The 23,162-nt window shown below is 44.3% G+C and overlaps 1 protein-coding gene across 1 annotated transcript in view; it reads left to right on the top strand.

The window, feature by feature from the left end:
- EVL (Enah/Vasp-like) overlaps nucleotides 1-23,162 on the top strand; it is a 124,035-nt gene that overhangs the window by 23,027 nt on the left and 77,846 nt on the right. The window contains 2 exon segments of the mRNA XM_009891081.1: nucleotides 23,093-23,158; nucleotides 23,160-23,162. The exon segment at nucleotides 23,160-23,162 is cut by the window's right edge and continues 94 nt beyond it. Coding sequence (XP_009889383.1) covers nucleotides 23,093-23,158; nucleotides 23,160-23,162 — 69 coding nt within the window.

Here is a 23,162-nt window from a genome sequence, read left to right on the forward strand (position 1 = left end):
TCCACTTCTTATTGAATATAAATTGAAGAACTAAGGGATACTATTTCCCTCCTTTATTTTTTGGGTTTTTTTTGTTTTTCAGAATAGGAATGTCCTATGTGCACCAAAATACTGTCAGTGAAAAGGATGAAATAATTTTGGTTGTTGTTTGTGTGTAAAACAAGTCTTATGTGGAGATCATGCATAAGTATATCCAGTTTCTTAGTTTGCATAAATAGTTTGGGTGATATTGGCTTGGTACAGGTACGGCCCGTGGGCTATTTTGCCTCTTGGTCAAGTGATGCTCTCTGCACCCTGGAGCAAAGGAGTCACAGAGAGGGTCATGGGTGGCTACCAAGTTGGCCAGCACCTTTAGGAGTGAGCTGGGGAGCTCTGCGGTTTTGGAAACATGAGCGTCCGCAGCTCATGCTGAAGATAGCATGTTACCCACCCTGGCTGTATCCTGGTTATTTGCTGGTAATCCTACTTGGGAGGAGGCATTTCTTTCTGTCTCGCACACCGCTCCATGCAGGGTCTCTGAAGGCACACTTCATTGCACACTGTGTTACCCTTTATTATAATGAGCTGGGTGCTCATTAGAGCATCGCAGTTATAAACAGAGACACAATTTTGCTTGCGGAACACCATAATATTAGTCTGGTCCCTGGAAACTAACCTTATCTCATGCTGGGTTATGTCAAAGTGTAAGTGATGGTACTGGTTTGTAACATCTGAAGTAGATGATGAAAAGATGAAGAAGTGAAGGAAAATTTAAATCTACAAACCCCCTTTTGTTCTCACCTGCCTTTCAGCCAGCCCTCTGCTGCCTGACCCTGCGGTGTCGTGGCCCACACAGAGGTCCATACCTTGGTTTGGACCAAGGTCATACCTTGGCTTCAGAGATCTCCCGTCCCAGCAGAGCACGCTCACTTCCCAGAGACCTCCAAGGGTTTCCATCATGCTAATTTTTCCTCTTGTAAGTGTATGCAACTAATTAAACCAAGAGGTCACTGTTAATTTCTTCTGATAAAACCATGGTCTCTCTGGAGATGCAAGAGAGGGGTTTCCAGCCTGCCTTGGGGCTCGGCTCTGCCTGGGTCCTGCTGCTCTACACAAAGGGGCTCCGTCCACTGCATTGTGTCTTGTGGAGCATCTATGATGAGCACAGATGCACGTAAAGCCTGAGTCTTGTTTTTGGCACATGACTGAGATCACCCAGGGGGGATGCTAGGTTTAAGGAGACCCATCCCCGAAACGTGTCTTGAAGGGATATTGGTAGCACCGGTAAAAAGAAGTTTACAGCAAAACCCTCTGTTTTCTGAACCTTATGCTCATCCAAGGGTTTTTTTAGCTCACCCAGCACCAGCTAGCAAAGCAAGCATGGTACTTTTGTGTCAGGGAATGGTAGATCCCACAGGTGCCACAGCCGGTTTGCTGTGTGCAGTACAAATTGCTGAGTGAGCAGTATTCTCCCTGTTTTCTGGGTGATTTCTATTAAATCCTGCAGTGCCTTGAGACTGCAAGGTCAGAGCTGGGCAGTCAGCATGGCAACGTGCGTGGCAAGGGCTGGCAATACCTGGTCAGCCATGCCACAGGCCAAGTGAACCTGCATAGAAACTAAGACATGGAAAATTCATGTATTAGCAGGTTTTATTCTTATTCTCATTTTTAAAATGGTGTGAACCTACCTCTAAGTGGCAGTGGCAGTGAGAAACTGAGAACAATGAGGCATATGGCACACTAATTAATAGCTGTTGCTTTTATTTTCTGTTATATTTTCCCTTTTCTCTTATTCTGGGTCAGGCAGGAAGAGTCCTGAAGAGCAAAACACTCTAAAGATATGGGGGAGGGATGGAAAACCAGACAAATGATGAGAAGTCCACTAGCTGCGTAACACCAGGCTGGAAGCTGGCAACCATTCCCTGCGCGGGCTACCTCACCTCCAGGGCCAGGCAGGGAAGTTCTGTTTTCACACATCACATATTTCAGAGGAGCATTCCCCAAATCCGCGGTCTGATTTCCAGCTGTGGGTGTATTATTAAGTAAATAAGGACCATTGTCTGGGTGTTAGGAGCCAGTCAGCCTAAGCAGAAAGAGATGAGACGGGCAAGGAAGGCAGAAATATTGAAGAGAAAAGGCTCGTGGAAAAAAAACACAGACAGCACTTAGGAAAGTGGTTCTTTCTTTGAAATTAATGCTCCCTAACCCAGTTCCAGTGCCCGTCACGGGAACGCGAGCGGGATTTGAATAGGGGTCTCAGAGGTCAGTATTTTATCCATTAAGCTGTAACTGCCTAAACTGAGTATGCAGCCCAAGAGACAATTCAGAGCTTTGCCTGATTTGTATTCTGTTTGCACTTTGGGGAGTTGGTTTCAGCAGACCAAATAACGCTGTAACGTTGCTCAGCTGATAACGCACCAATTATAAAGTTCACTGTGAGAGATCCTGCTGTGACCTGACTGAAGGTTTTTGCATCAGTTTTGATTTTGGTAAACTCTTCAGGGCGTAAAGAGAAGCCAGCATGGACGTAAGGGGAGAGAGGTTGCAGGTTATGGCAATTTATTAAATCTTTCAAAAGCCTTGTGGGTTTGGTTTGTTGGTTTTTTTTTAATGAACAATTTAATCGTAATACAACTTTGCATGCTGATTTCCATAGTCTTGTTGGGGTTGAGAAATAATGTTGCTGCACTCGAAAGAGGAATTTGCCTTTTGATCCCACCCGGCTGTGGCTATTAGCATTACTGTAGAGGCTGTGCTGCCTCGACACCAACCAAATGGAAGATGTGCTGCAGGTGCTATGTTACTTCTTCTTAGACACCCTCCACCACCTCAGCTCAGCCCTCCCGAATTTATCTTGGAAGGTGGTGGAGCTTTAAGGAAGCAATCAGGCTTGGAAAGCCATTAGCAGGCAAGGAAGCATGAGGTACTTTTGAAACTTTCCCCATTTTCTGCATCTGCCTCTTCTTTCTGTAGTTTGTTGACTTGTGAGTGTTTTTTGGTTCTATTTTTAATTATTTTTTTTTTCAAAACATTGTATCAGTTATGCAAAAGAGCAGTTCTAAATGTTTTAGTGCTGTTATAATAAAACCAGTGTGCTCTTACAAAAAGCACGTCTTGATGTATAGGCTCTTGAACACTCCCAGTCTGTATAATGGCTCAAGGGCTAAACTTTTATGTTAAGCTCTGGGTGGGAGGGTTATCTTTTGACAAGTCTGTCTGGAGTGCTGACAAAAAATCTACATGTTTTAGGCAGTAAAAAAATGCCAGAGAACTAGAAAGTTACACTTTTGGAAAAAGTCTGTAATTCCCAATATGAAGGAGATGTCAAGATGGGGAATATAGGAACTATAAAGAACTTTCACCCTTAACTGTGTTTGCTACTACTTACCAAGTGTAGATTTGAAATCAAAGGAAATTATATGGTCTTTTTTTACAGCTGAGCACCACAGAATAACTGAGTCTTCCATTTGTCATGGTTATTCAAAGGCGATTTGGTTCTTTATGCTTCTTAATTCTCATTCCATCCCCCTTCTTTTAAATTGCTGTAGCCTTCTAGATTTGCAGAAGGACCTTAAATTTCTAGTTTACAGTTTTGGAAATTTTACTGAAAATTGCTTTGCCTTAGATTTTTGATTACCGCCCCCCTCTCCCTCCCCCCAGCAATTTCCCAGTCATGATCCATTCCACTCTGCTGGACACTGTGGCTCGGTAGAAATAAAGGAAGCTGCTTCGCAAAATCTTGACATTTTACTAGACCAGCTTCCTTTGGGGCCTCAGACAAAAGGTCTTTATTATTTGTCATCTTCTTATGCAATGGTCTCTAAAGTGAAGTGTGCATGAGACAATCCACTGGGAGATGGGAAGAAGATTTTAGAACTTCAGTAGTATATATTTTGTAATAAAACATATGTTGGGGTGTGTAAAGTTTTTTACTGATAGGGGTGTGCAGTCAGAAAAGTTTGGAGACTGTTGTTCCAGTGACTTGTTAGCTCATCTGTAAGAACCATGGTAGAATCTTTGTCAACTCTGACTTGTGAGAGTTGCCACAAACTATAGGAACGTCTTCTCCATGTTGTGGACAGAAGTAATTTCATGGCAACTCCCAAGCGTGTGACATGGCCTGTGAGATGAACGATGATCATTCTTCACACTGGTCCCAATGCATCCTTTACGATTGCTTTCCAGCCTTCTTGTACCTACAGGTTTTGTTACTACAGAGGACTGCTTTCATAAGATTTAATGAAATCAGCAACAGGCTACGTGTAGCCAAAATGCCTAAATATACTGCCTGAAGTGCTTTTAGTAGAAGTTTAGTCCTGGGTACTATGACATATAAACATCGGTGGTGAAATGATACTGTATTTGGCAGTAGCCTGAGGCTGACTTTCAAAGGGACTGTGCGTGCCATTGCAGAGGCTTTGGTGGTGGTTGGCTGCAGGTGGAGGAGCTGGTGAGGGCACTGGTGGAGGTAAACAGTGATTCTTTGGGGTTCCCTCACTACCAACCTTTCTTTAGTTTGCTTTCCTAAGGAAATAAGGCTTATGCAGTTGCTCTACCCTTCTGTCTGTCCCATCCTTCTCCTTCTCTCTACCACCTTCCCAGTAGCTGACCAGCAGACTGGGAAGTGTCAGCCTAGTTTGGCAGAGGAATAAAAGTCACTTGTTTGTGAGGCTCAGCAAGTGGATGGAGAGCAGAGTGATTCAAACTGGAACCCTTCCCAAGCTAAAGGCAGCCTATCGTCTGGTTGACCAACCGCTCGCTGCCAACACGCACGTGTTGTGTAGATGGCGGTTTAGTAGATACGTATCTCCTGAGAAGTGGTGCTGTATGGTGTCTCTGCATGATGGGAATGTCACAGGGGGACGTATCAGAGTCAAGAACATCATTTTAGAAGAGGTAAGGAAGGTTGCTAGGGGAAAAAGGGTACATTCAAAGTAGTCCTTCCTTTCCTCTTTGGTGTCTTGTGCATTGCAAGCAGCGTACAGCTTTGATTTAGAAAAATACATAGTCATCTTGCAAAATTCCAAACATTGCACGCAAACAAGTCTGGTGCACAAATGTGCTCAGGGATCCTGTTTCACTTTTGGCACTCATCAAATATTTTTATCTGCCAGTCAATGGGGACAAATCTTTGCCAAGAAATAATGGAAGGAGGGAAGAGGGAGAAAGGAAGGGGCTGCCAGGATAATTTTTGTTTTGTTAAGTATTGTCAGTAGCTTTGGACAAAGGATTTGCTTACTGCACATCTGCATTCACTAGTTCTCCTTGTGTTTATTTTAATTTTCAGATTATTTTAATAATTTTTCTTGAGAAATCGGGGGGGGGACACACCACTGATTACAGCATGTTAATGTATATACAGATTTTTGAGTACAGTTCATTTACATTTGGTGCTGGTTTATGCCTGCTTTTGAAGAAGGCTGTACCTTTCCTGTGACAGAAAGGTACAAATGACCAGGCCTGCAATGTTCCATTTTTATCAGAATTAAGATGGTTAATCTAAACACATACTATGACTCAGTTGTACAACCTGTTGTTTGTGCCGAGGCCTAATTTGTTATTCTTCCTAGCTGAAGCATAGCTGGAAACATCGAGGCCACATCCATTGCCCATCGCCATCGGTGCAGACAGTGGATTTAAGATAAGGCTGCAATACCCCGGTATCGTTTACCTTGGTTTACTGCCTGACCGATGACACAGATGATATAAAAGATAAGTTTCTGCTGCAGCTGAAATTGGGAGTTTTTCCACCAACTTCAGCAAGGATGGAGCACATATCGAGTCATGCGAAACTAGCTCAGCATCCTGTTAAATGTTATAAGGGATTATTGTAAGAGCTGATATTTTTCTACTATAAGACATGAAAAAAGTGGAAGGAATAGGGATGCTCCACAGTTGTTAGAGAACAGAGCTTCCCTGTGTGTCCACTCCACAGTGTGTTACATGGTAGTGAAAGATGCGGGGCGTTGGCATGACAAACTGCTGACCATACCATACCCATTCCACCTCCAGGGATCCTTCTGCAAGTTGAAGTTTCCCATGTCCGTAAGCCAACTATTATTTTCAACCTGTCCAATCCTGAGAAGCACAAATATCAGAAACAGGTGTCGAAACAAGGCTGGGCATTCTTCATCTTGATGCCAGCCTAGGCCCTCGTCCTTCTGTAACCCCAACAAATGCCATCCTGGCGCATCTTTCTTGCCGAAGCAGTAGAGTTCACCAGCTTTTGCAGCTGTCCTGTGCAGCACAGCCTTCACTTTGCTATTCTGCTCTGGGCCCTGACTTCTAAGGGGTGGTGTTGCTGTCTTGAAAAGCGCTTTCCCAATGACTATCAAATGTTCTCAATCTGGCAACCTGAACATCAGGCAGGCGCATGCCTTTAGAGAAATGCAAGTAATAAAAATACAGCTAAATGTAATTTCTGATCATTTTTTGTCAGCTTCTTCTGCTCCAGTCTCTTAAGCTGTCTTTACCTGCCTTCTCTTCACTCCAGCATCCCTTACGTCAGGAAACCTCTCTTTGTCCTCCTGCCTGCTAGGCTATCCCTTACCCATCCATGTGCCTCTAAAAGGCTTATGATAAAAACACTTCCACGGGGTTGTGGTGCCCACAATGTGCTATAGAGGTGCTTCAGGGTGCAAGTATCTTATCTAATCAGGAAAACATGATGTTTGAATTACATTACTTAGTGGTGGATAACATTAAATAACAAAGGTTTCTGCTAGAAATGAGCAAGTGTGACTTTTGAGCAAAAAGCTCCTAATCTGTCTTTGAGGCTATGGTAAAGTTGGTGTTTCTTGTTTCAAATCCAAGCCCCAGAAATTTATGTGACATCCCTGTAAATTAGGAGCTACGAAAAATCATGTATGCTGTTCAAATGACCGCTGCCTACAGCTCCTGAAAACACTTGTGATAATCTTTTTGTGAAAGTCTAAGGAAAAATGCAAGCTGAAAGTGAAACCACGCCTGCTGTGGAGCAGTGTTGGAGGATAGCATGTGCTTGGTGACTTAAATAGGAGAATGTTTTTCAGCTGATACTCCAAGTAAGTTTATACTGACCATTGCTAGTGGCTCTCTAGATCAAGGTCATTCATTTGCTTTAACACAAAAACATACGTGGAAAAGCGAAGTACGCCTCTTAAAATCTGCCATACCGCAGAAGGTTTCTAACAGTCTATACTATTCTCAGCCTTCGGAGAAGACAGGAGATGGTAAGACTTATCTGAGACGACTTGATGGGAGCAGTAACCCTGCTTTCCCTGCTGCTGGAGCAGGTGTGGGTGGTGTGCCCGGTTCTAGCTATAAGCAAGGAGGTGTCTTCTGCCTGTAGCAGGGAGATGCTCGTGCTGAAGTCTGCAGTGGAGGTTGCTGACATGGAGGCTTAGAAGGTACGGGCCTGTGCACTGCTGGCTGCCATGAAACAACATGCAAATGTTTGTTTAATAAGGACTGTAAAATGTCCCAGGCACTCAGGACTCTTAAGTACTTTCCTGCTTTCAGGGGAACTTATTCTGGCAAACTTTGATCATATTAAATAAATTTCCCATGACATCATAATGCTCCATTTGTTATAAATGTGCTGATTTGCGGATGTGCAATTAGCTGACTCAAGCAAAAAAGCATTATAGATATCCTGTGTATGAAGTGGCAGTTTATTTCTCTCCATATGGTCTATAACTTGTTCCATGCTGCTTACCGTGGGGTCTGGGCTTACTGCCCACTGCTCATCACAGTTTATAGAGAGGAAAATTGAAGGCAGCCACAGAGTTAATTCTTTGCAATACAGTTATGTCCTTAATGCAATACCTAAGCTGTTTGCATCAGCCAAAATAGACAGTCCCCTTGAAAGCAGGTGAGTTCTGACTGTTCCCTCTGCAGAGTGAGGAGGGGGAGATGAAATCATCTTAGAAGAGGGCACTGCATGAATGAGAGAGTCAGGGGCTTCCCGGAAGGAAGAAAAAATAGGGCTCCCCAAATCTTGTATAACTCAAGTCCTTTAAAAGATTTGGTTTTGTTTTTTTTTCTGCCATAGGGTTATTTATCACTACTTGAATGGATCTATACCAAGAGTTGAGTCTTGTTTCTTTTAAGTCCGTGGCAAAACTTCCTTGGACCTCAGCAGTGATGGGATTGCATCCGAAATGAAGTCTCAAGAAGACTCTCATTTGTAAAATACGCCCAGTGAAGGACAACTGTTTTGCTGTCGAAGTGGCAGTTAGCACCTTACCTCATTGCATATTTTTAACTCTTGTAATGCTAAATAAGTATATTCCACTCTCCAGTATCTCTCCTGCTCCTTTAAAATGAGTGAAGAGCATGAAAAAAAGATTTGAGAGTGCAATAGCATATACATATATAGGGTTAAACTTTCTGAGGACAAGGAATTTTTTTGTCTTATCAGCATGTTTAACAGTTGCAAATCTCAGTGTATGAGGAAATGTCTTACATTCAAAGACTATTAACAGCTGTGAAATTAGTTTTGCGAATCTGAATATCTAATGGCATATTTTATATGCTATCATGTAGCATTTGTGCATATATTCATACAATTTTCTTGTGGTCTATGAAATTTGAGTGTACAGTTTCAGTGTGAACTTTCAGATTTCTTAATCATGAGGTTATTAAACAAAAGACATTGCCATATGCAAATTTTGAATTTTTCGTAGTATAATAAGATGCCTTTTTGGACCAACACTGAATTAAAAACAGCAGCTATACAGGCACAAAAAGTTATTTTGAAGGTTTGAAATATATGCTTATTAAAAAAAAAGTATGTTTTAATCATGTCTGCCTTCAAATAGCTCTTAGATGGTTACAGTTTTATTTTTGTGTTATGATTGTAATAGTTTTTTTAGAGTATACACAACACATTCTACAGTGCATCTTCATTTCATTCTCAAAAATTAACAAGTTTTTATATTTGGAGATGAGTCATTTGGAGGCTGAGATGCTCACCTTTCTGCGTTCAGCCCGTAGCTCTAAGGATTGAAAATATATAACATTATCGTCTCACACAAATCCTGTTTTGTCTGGTGATGAAATTCTCCAAAAGAAGACGAATACAGTACTTGGATGTCTTTGGAACATGAAAGCCTAGTAAGTGGCCAGCAGACGTGCTGCTCGGAAACCTGTGGGAATATTCACATAATTGCAACTAAAGCCTCGTTCCTGTGTTCAGGAATCCTGATCTTCTCACACGGATCTCAGCACATGACTGAAATAATCTGTTTATCCAGCATATGGTCCTTTGTGAGGACCGGATAGTAATCAGCTACTGGGTCTTATTTGTGATTTGTCCCGGGGTGCTGTTTCCTCCTAAGTGCTCCCTTTCTAGTCCAGGGCCACGGAGGCATTTTAGCAATGCAAAGAGGTGATTAGAGGCACTTCTGCTGGAATGTATGCTGTAGTGCTTTGTGAAATTAATTTGGCTTATGATGGGCGCACCGAGAGGCAGCGCTGGGCTTTGTCCCACTCACTGTCACTGCTTCCCGGGTGACATTGTCAGTCATGACCTGCTCTTTGCTGTGCTTGGGGCGTGCACAGTGCGAGCAGGAGTTGGGGGGAGCCTGGGAGTTTTCAGGTGTGCTCGAAGGTGTTTGTGGTCAGGAGAACCAAATCTTTGAGACAAGATTATTCTATCTGATATAAGCAGCCGTGAGGAGAAGGACCTGGGGGTGCTGGTTGATGGGAAGCTCAACAAGAGCCAGCAACGCACAATCGCAGCCCAGAAGGCCAGCCGTATCCTGGGCTGCATCAAAAGCAGCGTGGCCTGCAGGTCAAAGGAGGTGATTCTGCTCCTCTGCTCCACTCTCGTGAGACCCCACTTGGAGTCCTGCATCCAGCTCTGGAGTCCCCAACATAAGAAGGACATGGACCTGCTGGAGCATGTCCAGAGGAGGGCCACGAGGACAATCAGAGGGCTGGAGCACCTCTCCTATAAGGAGAGGCTGAGAGAGCTGGGGCTGTTCAGTCTGGAGAAGAGAAGGGTCCGGGGAGATCTTATTGCGGCCTTCCAGTACCTAAAGGGGGCCTACAGGAGATCTGGGGAAGGACTTTTTACTAGGGCAAGTAGTGATAGGATGAAGAGGAATGGGTTGTGTTCAAGGCCAGGCTGGATGGGGCTTTGAGCAACCTGGTCTAGTGGGAGGTGTCCCTGCCCGTGGCAGGGGGGTTGGAACTCAATGATCTTCAAGGTCCCTTCCAACCTAAACCATTCTATGATATTATTATAGCTGATACTTGTGTGTAAGGAGAATCATATCTGCTTGGTTTAGCAGGAGGACTATTCTGACAACTAAGTGCTGTCTTCTCCCCCCAAATCAGTGATGGTATCTATCCCAGATGCATGAAATCAGAGAAATAAAAAGGCTGCTCAGATCTTTCCTTAGTCCATCTTTTTGCATCCCTTTGCCTAGAACAGTGGAGCCAGTGTGGCTGATCTGGGCAATTAGGGATTTGAGTCCATAGTTATTTGGAGATGCATTTTTCAGGTTATAACATTCTTTACTAATACATGCAGTAAAGTACTGTTTACACAAACAAGCTCTACAATAATAGTCTAAGCAGTGTATGAGCTATACAGAGGAACTGCCACTTGAATCCAATTAAAGTCAAGTTTTAAATTAATGAAAATCAGGATTTTTTTTTGAAGGAAACAGCGTAGTGCCCAAAATCCACCCAGATCTCAAGGCAGAAAAGTGTAGTATCAGGAAAATGCAGCCAAGTTGAAATCCCAGAAAAGTGATAATTAATTAAATGTTTCATTAAACAGAAAAAAAAAAAAGACAAAAGAAAAAACACAACAGAAAAATCTTTTCTTAAATGTCAGTGAGAACTTTATTTCTTCTTGGGTTTTGAACTTCCCCCATCAGTTGAAAATCGAAACCCTTCAGTCATACAGAGATTTACTGCAGAGGAATCAGAAGCTGCAGCTGAACGGTTGATGAACTACCAACTGTGAGATTGACCAAATTTTGACACCCATGTTTTTCCTAGGTGCCATTTCACCAATAGTTTCTTGCAGGTCTTTCAGCTGGACCATGAAAGCAGTCTTTTACGACAGGAAAACCAGTGAACGTGAGAATCACTCTGCTCCTCTGCTCAGGTAGAGCGGCGTTTGTAGCAGTTGCTCCCTCATGGAAACTGCCCTGAAGTGTTGATGTAGCTGGTGCACCTTGCCAAATTCAGCCAATTTCTTACGCCTCTCACTTTTTGCTATATTAAATGGGGATGTGAGGTTATTCACACGTATGTTGCACTGTGAAACCTCTGCAAGGATGTGGGGGGTTGTGTGATCTCCTGAAGACTGGTCTCCTCAGGGCTCTTGCAGGTTTTGGTCTCATTAGCACAGACTTCAGACCCTCCGGTGCTGACTCCCAGAGAGCGCCCATGTGCTGCCTCTGGGGTAAAATCACGGGTCCCTGCTGTGGTTCCAGCAGGTCTTCAAGAGCTGAGCAGCTCCACCATTTGTGGGGTGCTTTGGGAGCCATGGCTGCTCCAGGTCGAGTGTGGGCAGATGGGCAAAAGGGATCAAGGGAGGTGAGAAAGGTAGGATTTTGTGCAATGGATTACCGGAGGGAGGTAGTTCATTCGCATGGCACTTTAGAGAACTGGGTTCAGATTAGGTAACGCGTCTGTTCCTGGTTTGTGTAGTGCCCAGGTGGGCACAAAGTGGCTCAGCAAAATGCTGCCGTGACACACAAGTGGGTGTGAACTCTCCTTTCCCCACTCCACGCGCTGATCCTGCAGTACATCATGGGGTGGCTCAAGTAATTGCCACAGGAGAAGTATTTTCTTTGGGATCTCTGACTGTCCAGTGGGTTTATTCTGCAGTTGTTTGCATTTTGTGTTTGTGCTGCTGTTTGTGTAATCACACATAGCAGGTGACATATTTAGACACATTAAGAGAACTCGTAAGCACACTGACAAAAAAACCCCAAACAAACAAAGATAATTTCATGTGAAAATGGGAAGAAAACCCCAGCTTTCTCTACGGGCAACCAGAACATGGCAGGGTCCATCCAGTACTCCCTGTCAGGTTCTCCTGGCTCTAGTTCTCTGCTTTTTAATCTGCTCATGCCATAATGCACCCATGCCTTGAAGTGAAGACTAGAGCGTTGCATCCATATGTACAAGTTTGCCAAACCAAGGAACGGGGAGAAAAGCAGGATAATCTCTCTTGAGGGCCTGTCACCTCTGAGAGGGAGCCCATCAAAACCGCTGCAGTTTTACCCCAGGGAAGGGAGCCCTAAAGTATTAGTTTGCTGTTCTGCTCTCCAAGACCTCCACTCATTTCTTTTTATGGAAATACTTTTAATTATTATTCCTAAATTTGCAAAGTTTCGATTTGCGTTAATAGGCCATCTTGCTGCCATGGCCAAGTCGCAATGCCCAATTAACAGAGCAGCCAAGCAGGCAACCAAGAGCCTGCAGAGAGAGCAAGGGAGGTGGAAGCACTATTGGAGGGCAAACCCAACCTCCCTGTTAACGGGAACGTGGATGTGTGCAAACACGTGTGTAGGCAGCTCACGGCAGGATGGAGACAAAGGTTTCTCAGGGGTCTCCTGCGGGCACAGCACGGTCAGGGAGGCTTAGTTTTGCAAGGCCCTCCCGTTAAAAAAGAGCCAGGATGGTACACAGAACTAACTGTCTGGAAGGCAATAGCAGATGGCACGTCTTCTATAGCAGAAGCTGTGAGATAAGGTGTTCTCCTCCTTACAGCAGGGATCTCTGCAGTGGTTACTCCAAGCCAAATCCCACATGCCGTTTGTGGGAGGCTTAGCGTTGGGCAGGCAGGAGAGCAGGGGAGAGGTGATGAAGTCTCATCTTTGCTGTCCCCAGGTACCTGCTGGCAGGGGGCTTCCCTGCTGCTGAAAAAGGTTCTCCCAGCTGCTGGTGATGGAGGGAGGGCACACCCTGCTTACATACCCCTTGGAGCAAACTTTTGTCTTGTTTTTTAAGTGTTGGAGATTTCTCCCGTAGAATCATAGAATGGTTTAGGTTGGAAGGGACCTTAAAGATCATCTAGTTCTAATTCCCCTGCCATAGGCAGGGACACTTCTCACCAGACGAGGTTGCTCAGAGCCCCATCCAGCCTGGCCTTGAACACCTCCAGGGATGGGGCATCCACAGCTTCTCTGGGCAGCCTGTGCCAGTGCCTCACCACCCTCACAGTACAGAATTTCTTCCTAATATCTATTCTAAATCTCCCTTCTTTCAGCTTAAAACCATTACCCTTCGTCCTATTGCTACACTCCCTGATAAAGAGTCCCTCTCCATCTTTTCTGTAGCCCTTCTTTCAGTACTGGAAGGGACTATAAGGTCTCCCCAGAGCCTTCTCTTCTCCAGACTGAACAACCCCAACTCTCTGAGCCTGTCTTCAGAGGAGAGGTGCTCGAGCCCTCTCATCATCTTCATGGCCCTCCTCCGGACTTGCTCTAACTGGTCCATGTCCTTGATCAATTACCACCTTCTGTGAAGATGTCTTTCTTAGTTTGTGTATTTATGGCGATGCTCCAAGTGGGATGACAGAGTTGGAGAGCAAGTGAAGGAAAGCTTGTGCTCTGGCTGGACCCCGAGTTAGCCAGGTGTAAGGCAGCTCCCGTCCAAAGGCTGTAATGGTGTGGGAGGTGAGAGTCAGCGTGCAGTAGTCTGGGCACTGTGCTGTGCTAATTCAGGTTTTGTGCTGGAGCTGGGCCTGAACCAGCCAGCAGACAATGCCAGGTTGGTGGCGAGGTGGGACGGGGGCCCTCAGTACCAACGGGGCCCCCCGCCTTTAGTTCGGCACCATGCAAACGCCCATGCCATAAATGAATAATAGCATTTTTTTCCTGGGTCTGAGGTTTGTTTGCTTTTGCTTTTTCTTGGACAGCGAACCCGTGCCTTGAGAAAATAAGCAAAATGTTTTTAATACCCGTGCCGCCAATGGGGCAAAGGCGGCGCATCTAATCTTAATCTATATTGTTTGGACTTTCGTTCGGTAAATCAGCTGAAAGAACACATTTCTTCTTTAAAGTCCCTTCCCCGCCCCTGCTGCACCAGTAAGAGTTGCTTCCTGCCCTTCTGCTCTCTCAGCAGCGCTTCCCTTTCCTGTTTGGGTTGCAAGCCTTCATGTAGGCTCCTGGCTTGTCTCCCTGCCAAATTTGTCTTCTGCTCTGCAACCGGGTGAAACAGCCTGTTTGGGTTTAAGCACACGTGCCGGACTTGAGCGTCTACTCCCACGGGATTACCTGACCAGGTCTTCCCCAATGGCAGGCACGTAAGTATCCGGGCTCTGTGCAGGATGGCGGGGAAGTTATTGACCGGGATTAATGTGACTGGATGGGAAGGAGAGCATGTATTGTCCTAAACACAGAAGGTCTGCGTTTTGGTTATATATAGCCTCACAGGATGATTTGTAATTGTATAAAATGGTAATTAAGCTTTTATGGCAATGCTACGTTAATATGCATCCCCTGGCAGCGAGGGAGAGGCTGACTCGACGGAGTGAGCCTCCTTCATTCCTGGTCTGCCTCCGTCAGCTCCGGGGGAATTGTCACAGGTTTATTTGCATTTCGTCTGGGATTGAAGGCTTTAATGAAAGACCTTTATGTTGATTTCCTGTGTTCACTTATGAGTCTGCCTCTCCCGATTATTAGTTACGATTATGATCTTTCAAAGCTTTTGTTTAAGGTCCTCTTCTCCTGAAATATGGATATGGCTGGCCCATGAGTGAGAGCCCTCAGTCATGTATTTTCACTTGACAGTTCGGTTTTGAGTTTTGCATAATGTGTATTTTACAAGATTAGTTACTTCTTGGTTTTATTTCTGTAATTTAAGGGCGGAGGGAAGTAGTTTATATTAATAGCAACCTGATCTAGTCAAGTTGCTTTTTTATTGTTTTTGACTAATTGGGTTCATAGTGTTTCCCCAGGCCATTTACTTGACTTATTTTTAGGAACTTTAAACGTTTACCTGATATTTATTTTTAGGAACTCCCATAGTATATCTTCAAGGTGGTATGCAAAATCTGAAAGTGAACCACACTTCACTGCAGAAAAGAAATGTTGCGTGAATCAAAGCGTTAATGGATCAGTGGAGTTTCTCCATCGGGAGACAGCAGTGATCCTACCTTGTTGGAGCAGGTGGAAGTTGAAGGGAAATTTTCCCAGAGCACAGCATGGTTCTGGGAGTCTGGCTGCCTGGCAGCGATGGCACTTCTCTGAACCACTAGACTTCCTCTGTGAAAGTGCCTTTTGCAAAGCAGTTCTCTTAAAGCATTTTTTTAAGATATTGAGTTGAGATACTGATGACTGGAGTTCCCTTTAGAATCATATAGATTCTTACGCTTCAATTTGCAAAGCATACCGGAAAAGTGATGGGCTATAATCGACTCCATCGCCTAGTTTCAAAATCTCAGCGATATGAACGAAGCAGATGTGCCGGCTTACAAGGGCATCTGTCTGCAGCCACTCCGCTGGCCCTAAATCTCTGCTGATTGGCAGATGTGCTATTTAAAGGCCGCGGTGGACACCGAGAAGTCAGGGCTCTCCACGGACTTTCACTGGCAGTGCTGAGGACTGAGCTGTTCTGGACTGACAATCAGGCCCAGGTGGAACATCTCTTCCGCTGCATTATCGTTTTGCATACTTCTTTTTTTTGTGTTTCTCCCTTCTCCCTCTCACTTCTCCCATGCTCAAGAGCACTGAGGGGTGACAGAAGGTTATGCAAGCTTCTCTGGTCATGCCGGGATTGAATGCATGTTCCCAAATTTAGCAACTTGTCTCCCAAAGTCCTGGCTTAGTGTGAGATCTGGGTGCCTCATAAAGTGTCTCTTTTTTGATTTACAGCAGATTTGAAGTGTCTGCCGTGGATGTCTGCAACAGTTGCTGGACATGTCAATTCGCACTGGGTATGCCAATGTAGTAAAGGAGAATTCAAAATGAATGTCTCATTGGTGGCAAAAAGAAGAGTAACTCTTAAATACTCTTCCTTGTGCAGGTGAACTGGTGTTCATCTTATTCTTATTAATGCTTTAGTTACCATTATTTCCATTTCCTGCTCTGTAAAATACGTATTTATCTTGCAGGTGTGTCACAACTCTTTATTTAACAGCATCAGTCTTTTTGAGAGCTGTTTATGAAGGAAGCTTTGTATTTGCAGTATTTTCTTCTAATTATTTAATGTTAAGCTATTTAGATGGTGAATTTTAACAGAGGAGAAAGGTGATGGCCAGGCACCTGCAGCAGATGCTCAGTGCAAAAAGCTCATCTCCGGCTGGCGCTGCAGCCAAAGCCCAGCACCAAAGGCAGATCTTCCATGACCACACTCAAGCTGAGCAGGAGACCAAAAAACAGCAGTTCCCCTGGGAACTGGGCTGCACTTCAGGCTGACTGGGGCAAGGGCTGCACTGTTGTGGAGGTGTCTCTGCAAACACAGGTGACCAGGAGTGAGTGCAAACTGAGGACTTCTGACCTCTGGCTCCGTAGGTTGATGTTTCAAGGGGTCCCACAAAATGGGACTCCAAAGCAAATGGAGATGGTGGTTATGGCACCTCCATATTATATGTGAAACTGACTACTGTTTTTCCAAATGTGTCCTAGAAATTATTCAGATATCTGCTTGTTGCTGAGGATTAAAAGCTCCTGTCTGGATGTAAAGCCCCTGTGGGTTTCCACTGTCCTGTAGTTTGATCAGTGGCTAAATGTTGTTCTTTCACTGTGAGGTTGCTGAGGAAGTAAGTTCTTCAGTGCTCTGGGACAGAGGTAGGGTGAATGATGGTGACACCAACTGTCCTGCGGGTTTGGTTGCAGAGGGAAGTAGGCTTTGAAAAAAGAGGTCCCAAAAGGAGTCACAAGCACGACTGACATTGTGTGGGAGAAATGAGGTTCCCACAGAGAAATGGGGTCAGGAGCAAAGCTGGCAGTGAATCTCTGGTGGGAAGGCTGGAGAGCTGCTGTGCTATGGCAAGTTTTGTCTGTAATGAGCTCGGAGGTCAGATATGGCGTGTGTGAGCCTGGATGACCTGACTGACTTGTGTCCAAAGGGTTTCCCAGGTTTTTTGTTTTGTAAATCCAGTTGTCAGAGAAAAATGTCCACCCGTTTTTATTAAGTTTACTACTGAAAGACTTCCCCTGCGTCCCAGTCATTGTTATACTTGTAGTGAAACCAATGAAAATGTTTAGCAAATTAGTCCATTAGAGTTTGAAGTACGCTTTAAATGCTGCAGGAACATGACTTGTAGCTTCCTAATTTTGAGGTTAACACAGATATGTACCACACAGACCACATGTCTCCGTATACAGGATTTTGTATATACGTTAGCTGTTTAAGCTGACACTGAGAGAATTCTGTCGGCTTCTTAAATCAGCATCAGCATCTATTTCTTGCATGTCAGGTTTAACCACGCAAGTGTGACTTTTGGTAGGCAGGCTCAGTGGCTGAGTAGAGCGAGATGTGTTAAATGGCTTGTGAGTTACCTCGCACGTTCTGTGTGCTGAGGGTTTTGTTCCCAGGTAGGACAAGCCTCGGGCAAAGTAGTAGTAACAATTTCTGACACCAATAAGGATGGCTAGATCAGTCAAAAATATTTTTTTTTAGTTATGAATTATTTAAAGGTGAGGGAATGGATGGGAAATGGAAATAAATAAAAAAAAAAGTTAGTGTTCTTAAGAGTAGCTGTTTGCATTTCCTAAGAATAGCAGAAGACAGCTCATTCGAAGGTGAGAGAATCATGAGCAGCTTGAAAGAAGGTAGATCCATAATAAGTTCAAAGCGTGATAGCTTGATTTCTACCAAGGGCGCTTTCATGGTTTATGCTAAGTGAATGTCTGCCCCAAGGAAACAGTTGTGTCTGTAAATATAAGGGATAGTGGAAGTCTTCTGGTCCAACTAGTGTGCTGGAGTAGAGCCCACAGAATTAGGTGTTTAACACTGAAGTTGGTTAGTTGCAGTCATTTGTTACATCTTTTATGACCATGATTTGATGACCTTCCAAAAGCTGTATTACCTTGCCCTGGCTCTAGGGGAAAGTATTTTAAATCTCTCCCACTACCCCTGGAGACATGACCTTTGGGTGGGCTGGTGCTGGACGGGGGGTCCGGGGTAGGGCTGGGATAACCCTGCGCCACGGTAGGCTCTGCACGGCGTCACTGGTCAGAGGTGGGCTCAGCCACCCAGTACCACTCTGCAAAAGTTTTATTCATAAGAAGATACCTTGTAAGTAGAGAAAACAGGTCAATGAAGGAGCAGTGCAGCTTGGCCTCTCGTCTTCCTCTCAGGCTGGGATGGGAGAGAAAAACCTTGGAGACCGTTCAGACCCTCTCTACCAAAGACTTGCCTCCAAATATTATTATCTACTCCCTTTTTTCTGTTTATTCTTTATGCCAGGCCTTTTGTGGTTCCGTCGTGAGCTTTTTGCTTGTACATTTGGATAACCCACAGGGCTAGGCAGAGTGAAACAGGGGGACTTTTCCCCAATCCATGGCTCCCCCACTCCCGACCCTCACAGTCATTTCTGTCATTTCATTTTCCCCTGTATTTCCTCCTCCTATTTAATTACTTGTAGTCAGCTAGGTAAGGTCAAGCAGCTCCATTAAGTCTTATGTGATAATTCACAAAAAATATAGATATTTTCCCTACGACTCCCAGTGTTATCTTTTCCGTACTCCTTCATGGCTCTCTTTTGGCTATGAAACCTTGGTAATCATAAATTTACTAAAAGCCGGGAAGGAAGGACTGTATTTTTCAAGTTCTGCACAGATGGAAGAGGAGAGACGTTTCTGGATGAAGCCGCCTTCATTGCAGCACTGTCTCGAAGTACAGCCTCATTCCTACTCTTAACTGCTATCCCCAAATCCAGTACTCTCGGTGCCTTAAATGGTACCTTTAAGCTTGACATGACTCATTTGGGGCTGGACGTGCTGCTGACGCCGTAGCTAGCATAGCAAGGAGGATACAGCGAATCTATATCCACGCAGCCCAGGCGCTGTGCTTGGCTGCCCATTCTCACCGGGGCTGGGCAAGAAGGGTCAAAGTTGACCCTTTCAAGAAGGTTTAACTCCAAATTAGCTAATCTGCTAATTTGTGAAGCTTGAGTCCTAAACAAATAGATGGAAGACAGGGGGTCAAAAGGGGTTACGCAGAATGAAGCAAACAGTATCACCCGCAAACATACATACGTATTTTTAATTTATAGTTTTGTAATATTGAAACAACATTCTATAAATCTCAACAATGAATGCTGGATTTTAGATACCGACTGTGAACGAAGGATTTCCCAGTGCAGTCTGCCTCTTATCAGATACGAAGTTAAGTAGATTTGCTTTAATTTCAGGCAAACAGGTGGTCCTGGAGCAGAGGTTTGCCATCCCACAGATGTAAAGCACTGAAGAGAAAATCCTTTCAGAATAGATAGGGGTGAAAGGGTGTGAAGGGGTCCCTAGGGAGATCCCCTTCCCCTCCACGTATAAATAAGATGTCTCAAATCTGCCCTAGAGCGTACTGCAGCGCATGGGAGTAGATGTTATGCACGAACGTGAACAATGTTGTAATTAAGACCCCTTCCACGATGCAATTTTTATCTTTTTTTGCAAGTAGTTGCCTATGGTGGAAACCCAGGTGACTGAATCTGATGACTTGCATGTTAATGTTACATAAAATCAATAGGGAAATTAGTAATATTTGGAAAGGTGTGTGAAACTTGATAAATCTTCTCCAAGACATACTTATTTTTCAGTAACTTTTGTGTATTCATAGGAAAATAAGGCAAGTTCTAGAAGCTATACTCATGACTTTGTGTATAAATACCGATATCTGCCAGACTTCTCATGGAGAAGATACGTGACTGCACAATGTATCAATGGTGTATGGTCCCAAAAACAACAGAAAATTTTGCTGGAGCTTTGTGAAACCAATGTTGCTTGATTTGCGTTTAAAGTGATGGGTTCTGCAGAGGGTAATAGAGAGGTTCTCACTGACCTTTATAAGAGGAACGTTTCTGGACTGTTTTCAGGGAAGCCCCTTAAAGTGGCACTTGGAGACCTGTGCATTTTGTGGGGAGGAGGAGGAGGAGGAGTAGAGTAGTAGTAGAGTCTTCAGGCATAAAGAGTTACACCTGCATTCAGGGTGAGACAGTGAGCTAGCAATGGGTCCCTGGGGGCATTTTAGGTTTTGAAAGATTGATGAAGTGCTTTGCAGGAAAGGATTCCCCTTGTGCTGTACTTGTTTTATGTTCCTTTCTGTTATTTCACTGGAGGCCAAATAATAGGCTTAATCCTGTTTCCATTTAAATGAATGATGAAAAACTTCCATTGACTGCAGGGAGAGCAGGGATTGAGCTTGATGTGTTGCTTTATGTTACAGTAACAATTGGTTGTCATGCGTTAAATATTGCTCCTGGGGTCTACATCCGCATTTCAATCATGGGGTTGTAGAGGGGTTCTTTGCTGCATTTTTCAATGGCAGCAAAGTCTGAAGGCAGAGTTGCTGTGTCCACGGGAGTCTGGATAAGGCATTACGAATAAAGCCATGGTAAGGCCCTCATGTCTGTATGGTTAGGTGCGTTCTCTTTGTTGTAAGTCAGGATAATTTAATTAATTTTGACTAATTAAGGAGCCCATGACAATTGTGGGTTCCAAAATTCACCTGAAATGGAGACACCATTGGGTCCCAGGCTTGCTCTGGTGAAACCAGGGGTGTGATCCTCCTTACTTTAGTGCAGCGAAGCTTGTAGCAACCAGCAAGGCTTGAGGATAAGGACCCAGTGTCACGCTGCCTGAGTGTGCCTCTCCCAGGGACTGTGTTTTCTGGGACCCCGCTGGCTCGATGGGCGGGGGGCTGCTGTGGCCCTGAGCAGCTGATGCTCCCCCCACCTCTGGAGCTGGAAGTGGCATGAGGCACCTGATAGCACTGGCAGGCGGGCACCATCCAGCCATAGGACTGCACCAGAAAATATTTTTAGCCATTCCGCTTCCACGTGGCAAAACTAATCCAGTGTACTTGCCTTTCTGCTGGTGCATTGCTCTCCCTTCCTCCCCATCTGTGAATCCGAGCCTGAGTGAGCATCCCCGGGTGGGTCCAGAGGATGCAGGCAATGCCGCCGCTGCTGCCTGCCTGCGGCTCTTGCACCAGTTGGAGGATTAGGCAGGCTGGAGTGAGCTCAAATCCCTCAGCTGCTCCTGTCAGATACGGAGAAGCTGCCACGAGATATTAGCTTACCTTAAAAAAAGTGATGGAGAAGTATTTGCTGGGTAAGTGCATCAACAAAGGCGCAGCTGTTCTCCAGGTATCTCACATAAAAAAGCAACAGCAACTGGTGGATGACCTTGATTTTATACATTCTGAAGAATAGAAAGAAAATAACATTTAGACTTGCTGATATGAATATATTGCCCATATGCTTCAGTATCAGAATCTGACTGTCTCCATGCTGCGTAATAAAAGTACACTTTGTTCTGAATGTTCTTACCTTGCTCTTTGCGGAGATGTCTGCCAGCATCGCTGCTCCCTCTGTAAATGCTGTGAAGAGTTCCCAGGCTCTTACCCACAGCCTGGAGGAGGTCTGTGGGATACCTGGAGGCTGTGTGAAGTGACTGATAAAACAAGCCAAGCATCAGTAGGCTTTCATGTACAATGGGGGATGCATCTGCCTTTGCAATCTTTTTGAGACCCACAGATCAGAAAAGATTGAAAATTGCTGCTGTAATCTACCCGGATCCTCTTAATACTTACAGTAACGTGCTCCCTTTCATTAAAATGATGACAGTGATGGGGTCGGGTGGGTTTGGGTTTGCAGCAGTTGGTATAATTTACAAGTGGTGTAATTTGGTGGGGTGGCAGCACAGGGATATGGTTTAGCACTATCCAGGAGTGTCTCGTTTATTTGTTTGTGTGCTGGTGAGGCATTACTGAGGCAAAACCAAAACAAAGAAATAAATGGGGGGGGGGGGGCAAGGATTTGAGTGCAAAGCGGATTACCACTTGATATTGCAGTGCTGAAAATTATTTAATACGGCTTGGGCTAAGAAAGAGAGGTATATATAAATATATATGGGTCTAAAGTTGATAGGGCGGTCATGAACTTAAGATTTTTGCAGGACATAAATCCTAACAGTGTTATCTAGGCCCAGGATACACTATTTGCTTGTTGAAAATCCCTGTTACATTTGAAGATCTCAAGTCTCCAAAATTTGGAGGATTCACTTTTTTTTGTTTGTATACGGAACTCTTATTTCCTCTGGTACAAGAAAAGAGGCTGGGAGGTCAGGAGAGCGGGAACTGAAATCCTGATCCGTATTCACAAGTCACCTCAACAGTATTTGCCAGTGGCATTTCTTGCACATGAAAGGTGTGGTTTAGCACAAATCAAGTAAACATATATCAGTCACAAATATGCAAGCAAGAGGTCAAGAACTGATGATTTTCTGTGAATCTACAGAAGAAAAATGGTTGTTAATGCCATACAAACTGATGGCTTTATACTTTGGCATGCGGTCATTCGTGGGTTCCCCTTTCCCACTTTCTTTGCTACTAGGATGAAGGCAAAAAAGAGTTCCTCTGTGTTTTGCACTGAGTATTCTGGGACTTCTAAGTGCGTCAATGGGTCTGGGTATTAGGCGTCAGCTGGATTAACGTAATTGATTTCTTCAGTTTACCTAACGTGGCTTTTGGTTTAAGGTCTGCTTGCTTCCAGTTTTAAATGTGTAACTCGGCTGTGGATGTCACGTTTATTTTGTCAGTAAGCTGTAAAATATTGGTACGTTTTCATGCAAATGTGAAAGGCTTCGCTTGCCAATAGGTACGTGAAATAAATGGAGCATTCGTACTGTTGGACAGTTTTCATAATGTTTGTGTGATACATGTTATTCCTCAGGGCCTAATATTTTTATATAAAATAGATTATCAGTTCAAAACAGCAGCACACTGGAGGTTTTTTGAGTCTATGAACACATACACGCCAGCTTTAATTTAACAGGCAGATTGCAGTCAAAGGATTAGCAGATCCTGAAAACGTATGTTGTAAGTAGTTCTGATAGTTTCTGTTGGTTTCTTTCCCTTTAGATGTTTTTGGTAGTACACAGCAAATTCACTGGGGTTTTTGTCTTGATTTTTTTTTGTTTTTGTTTTTGCTCTCCAGTGAACAGAGTATTTGCCAAGCCCGGGCTTCAGTTATGGTCTATGACGATACCAGTAAGAAATGGGTGACA

This window comes from Charadrius vociferus, unplaced genomic scaffold (assembly GCF_000708025.1).
Source record: "Charadrius vociferus isolate BGI_N301 unplaced genomic scaffold, ASM70802v2 scaffold228, whole genome shotgun sequence".
Classification (NCBI taxonomy): Eukaryota; Metazoa; Chordata; class Aves; order Charadriiformes; family Charadriidae; genus Charadrius; species Charadrius vociferus.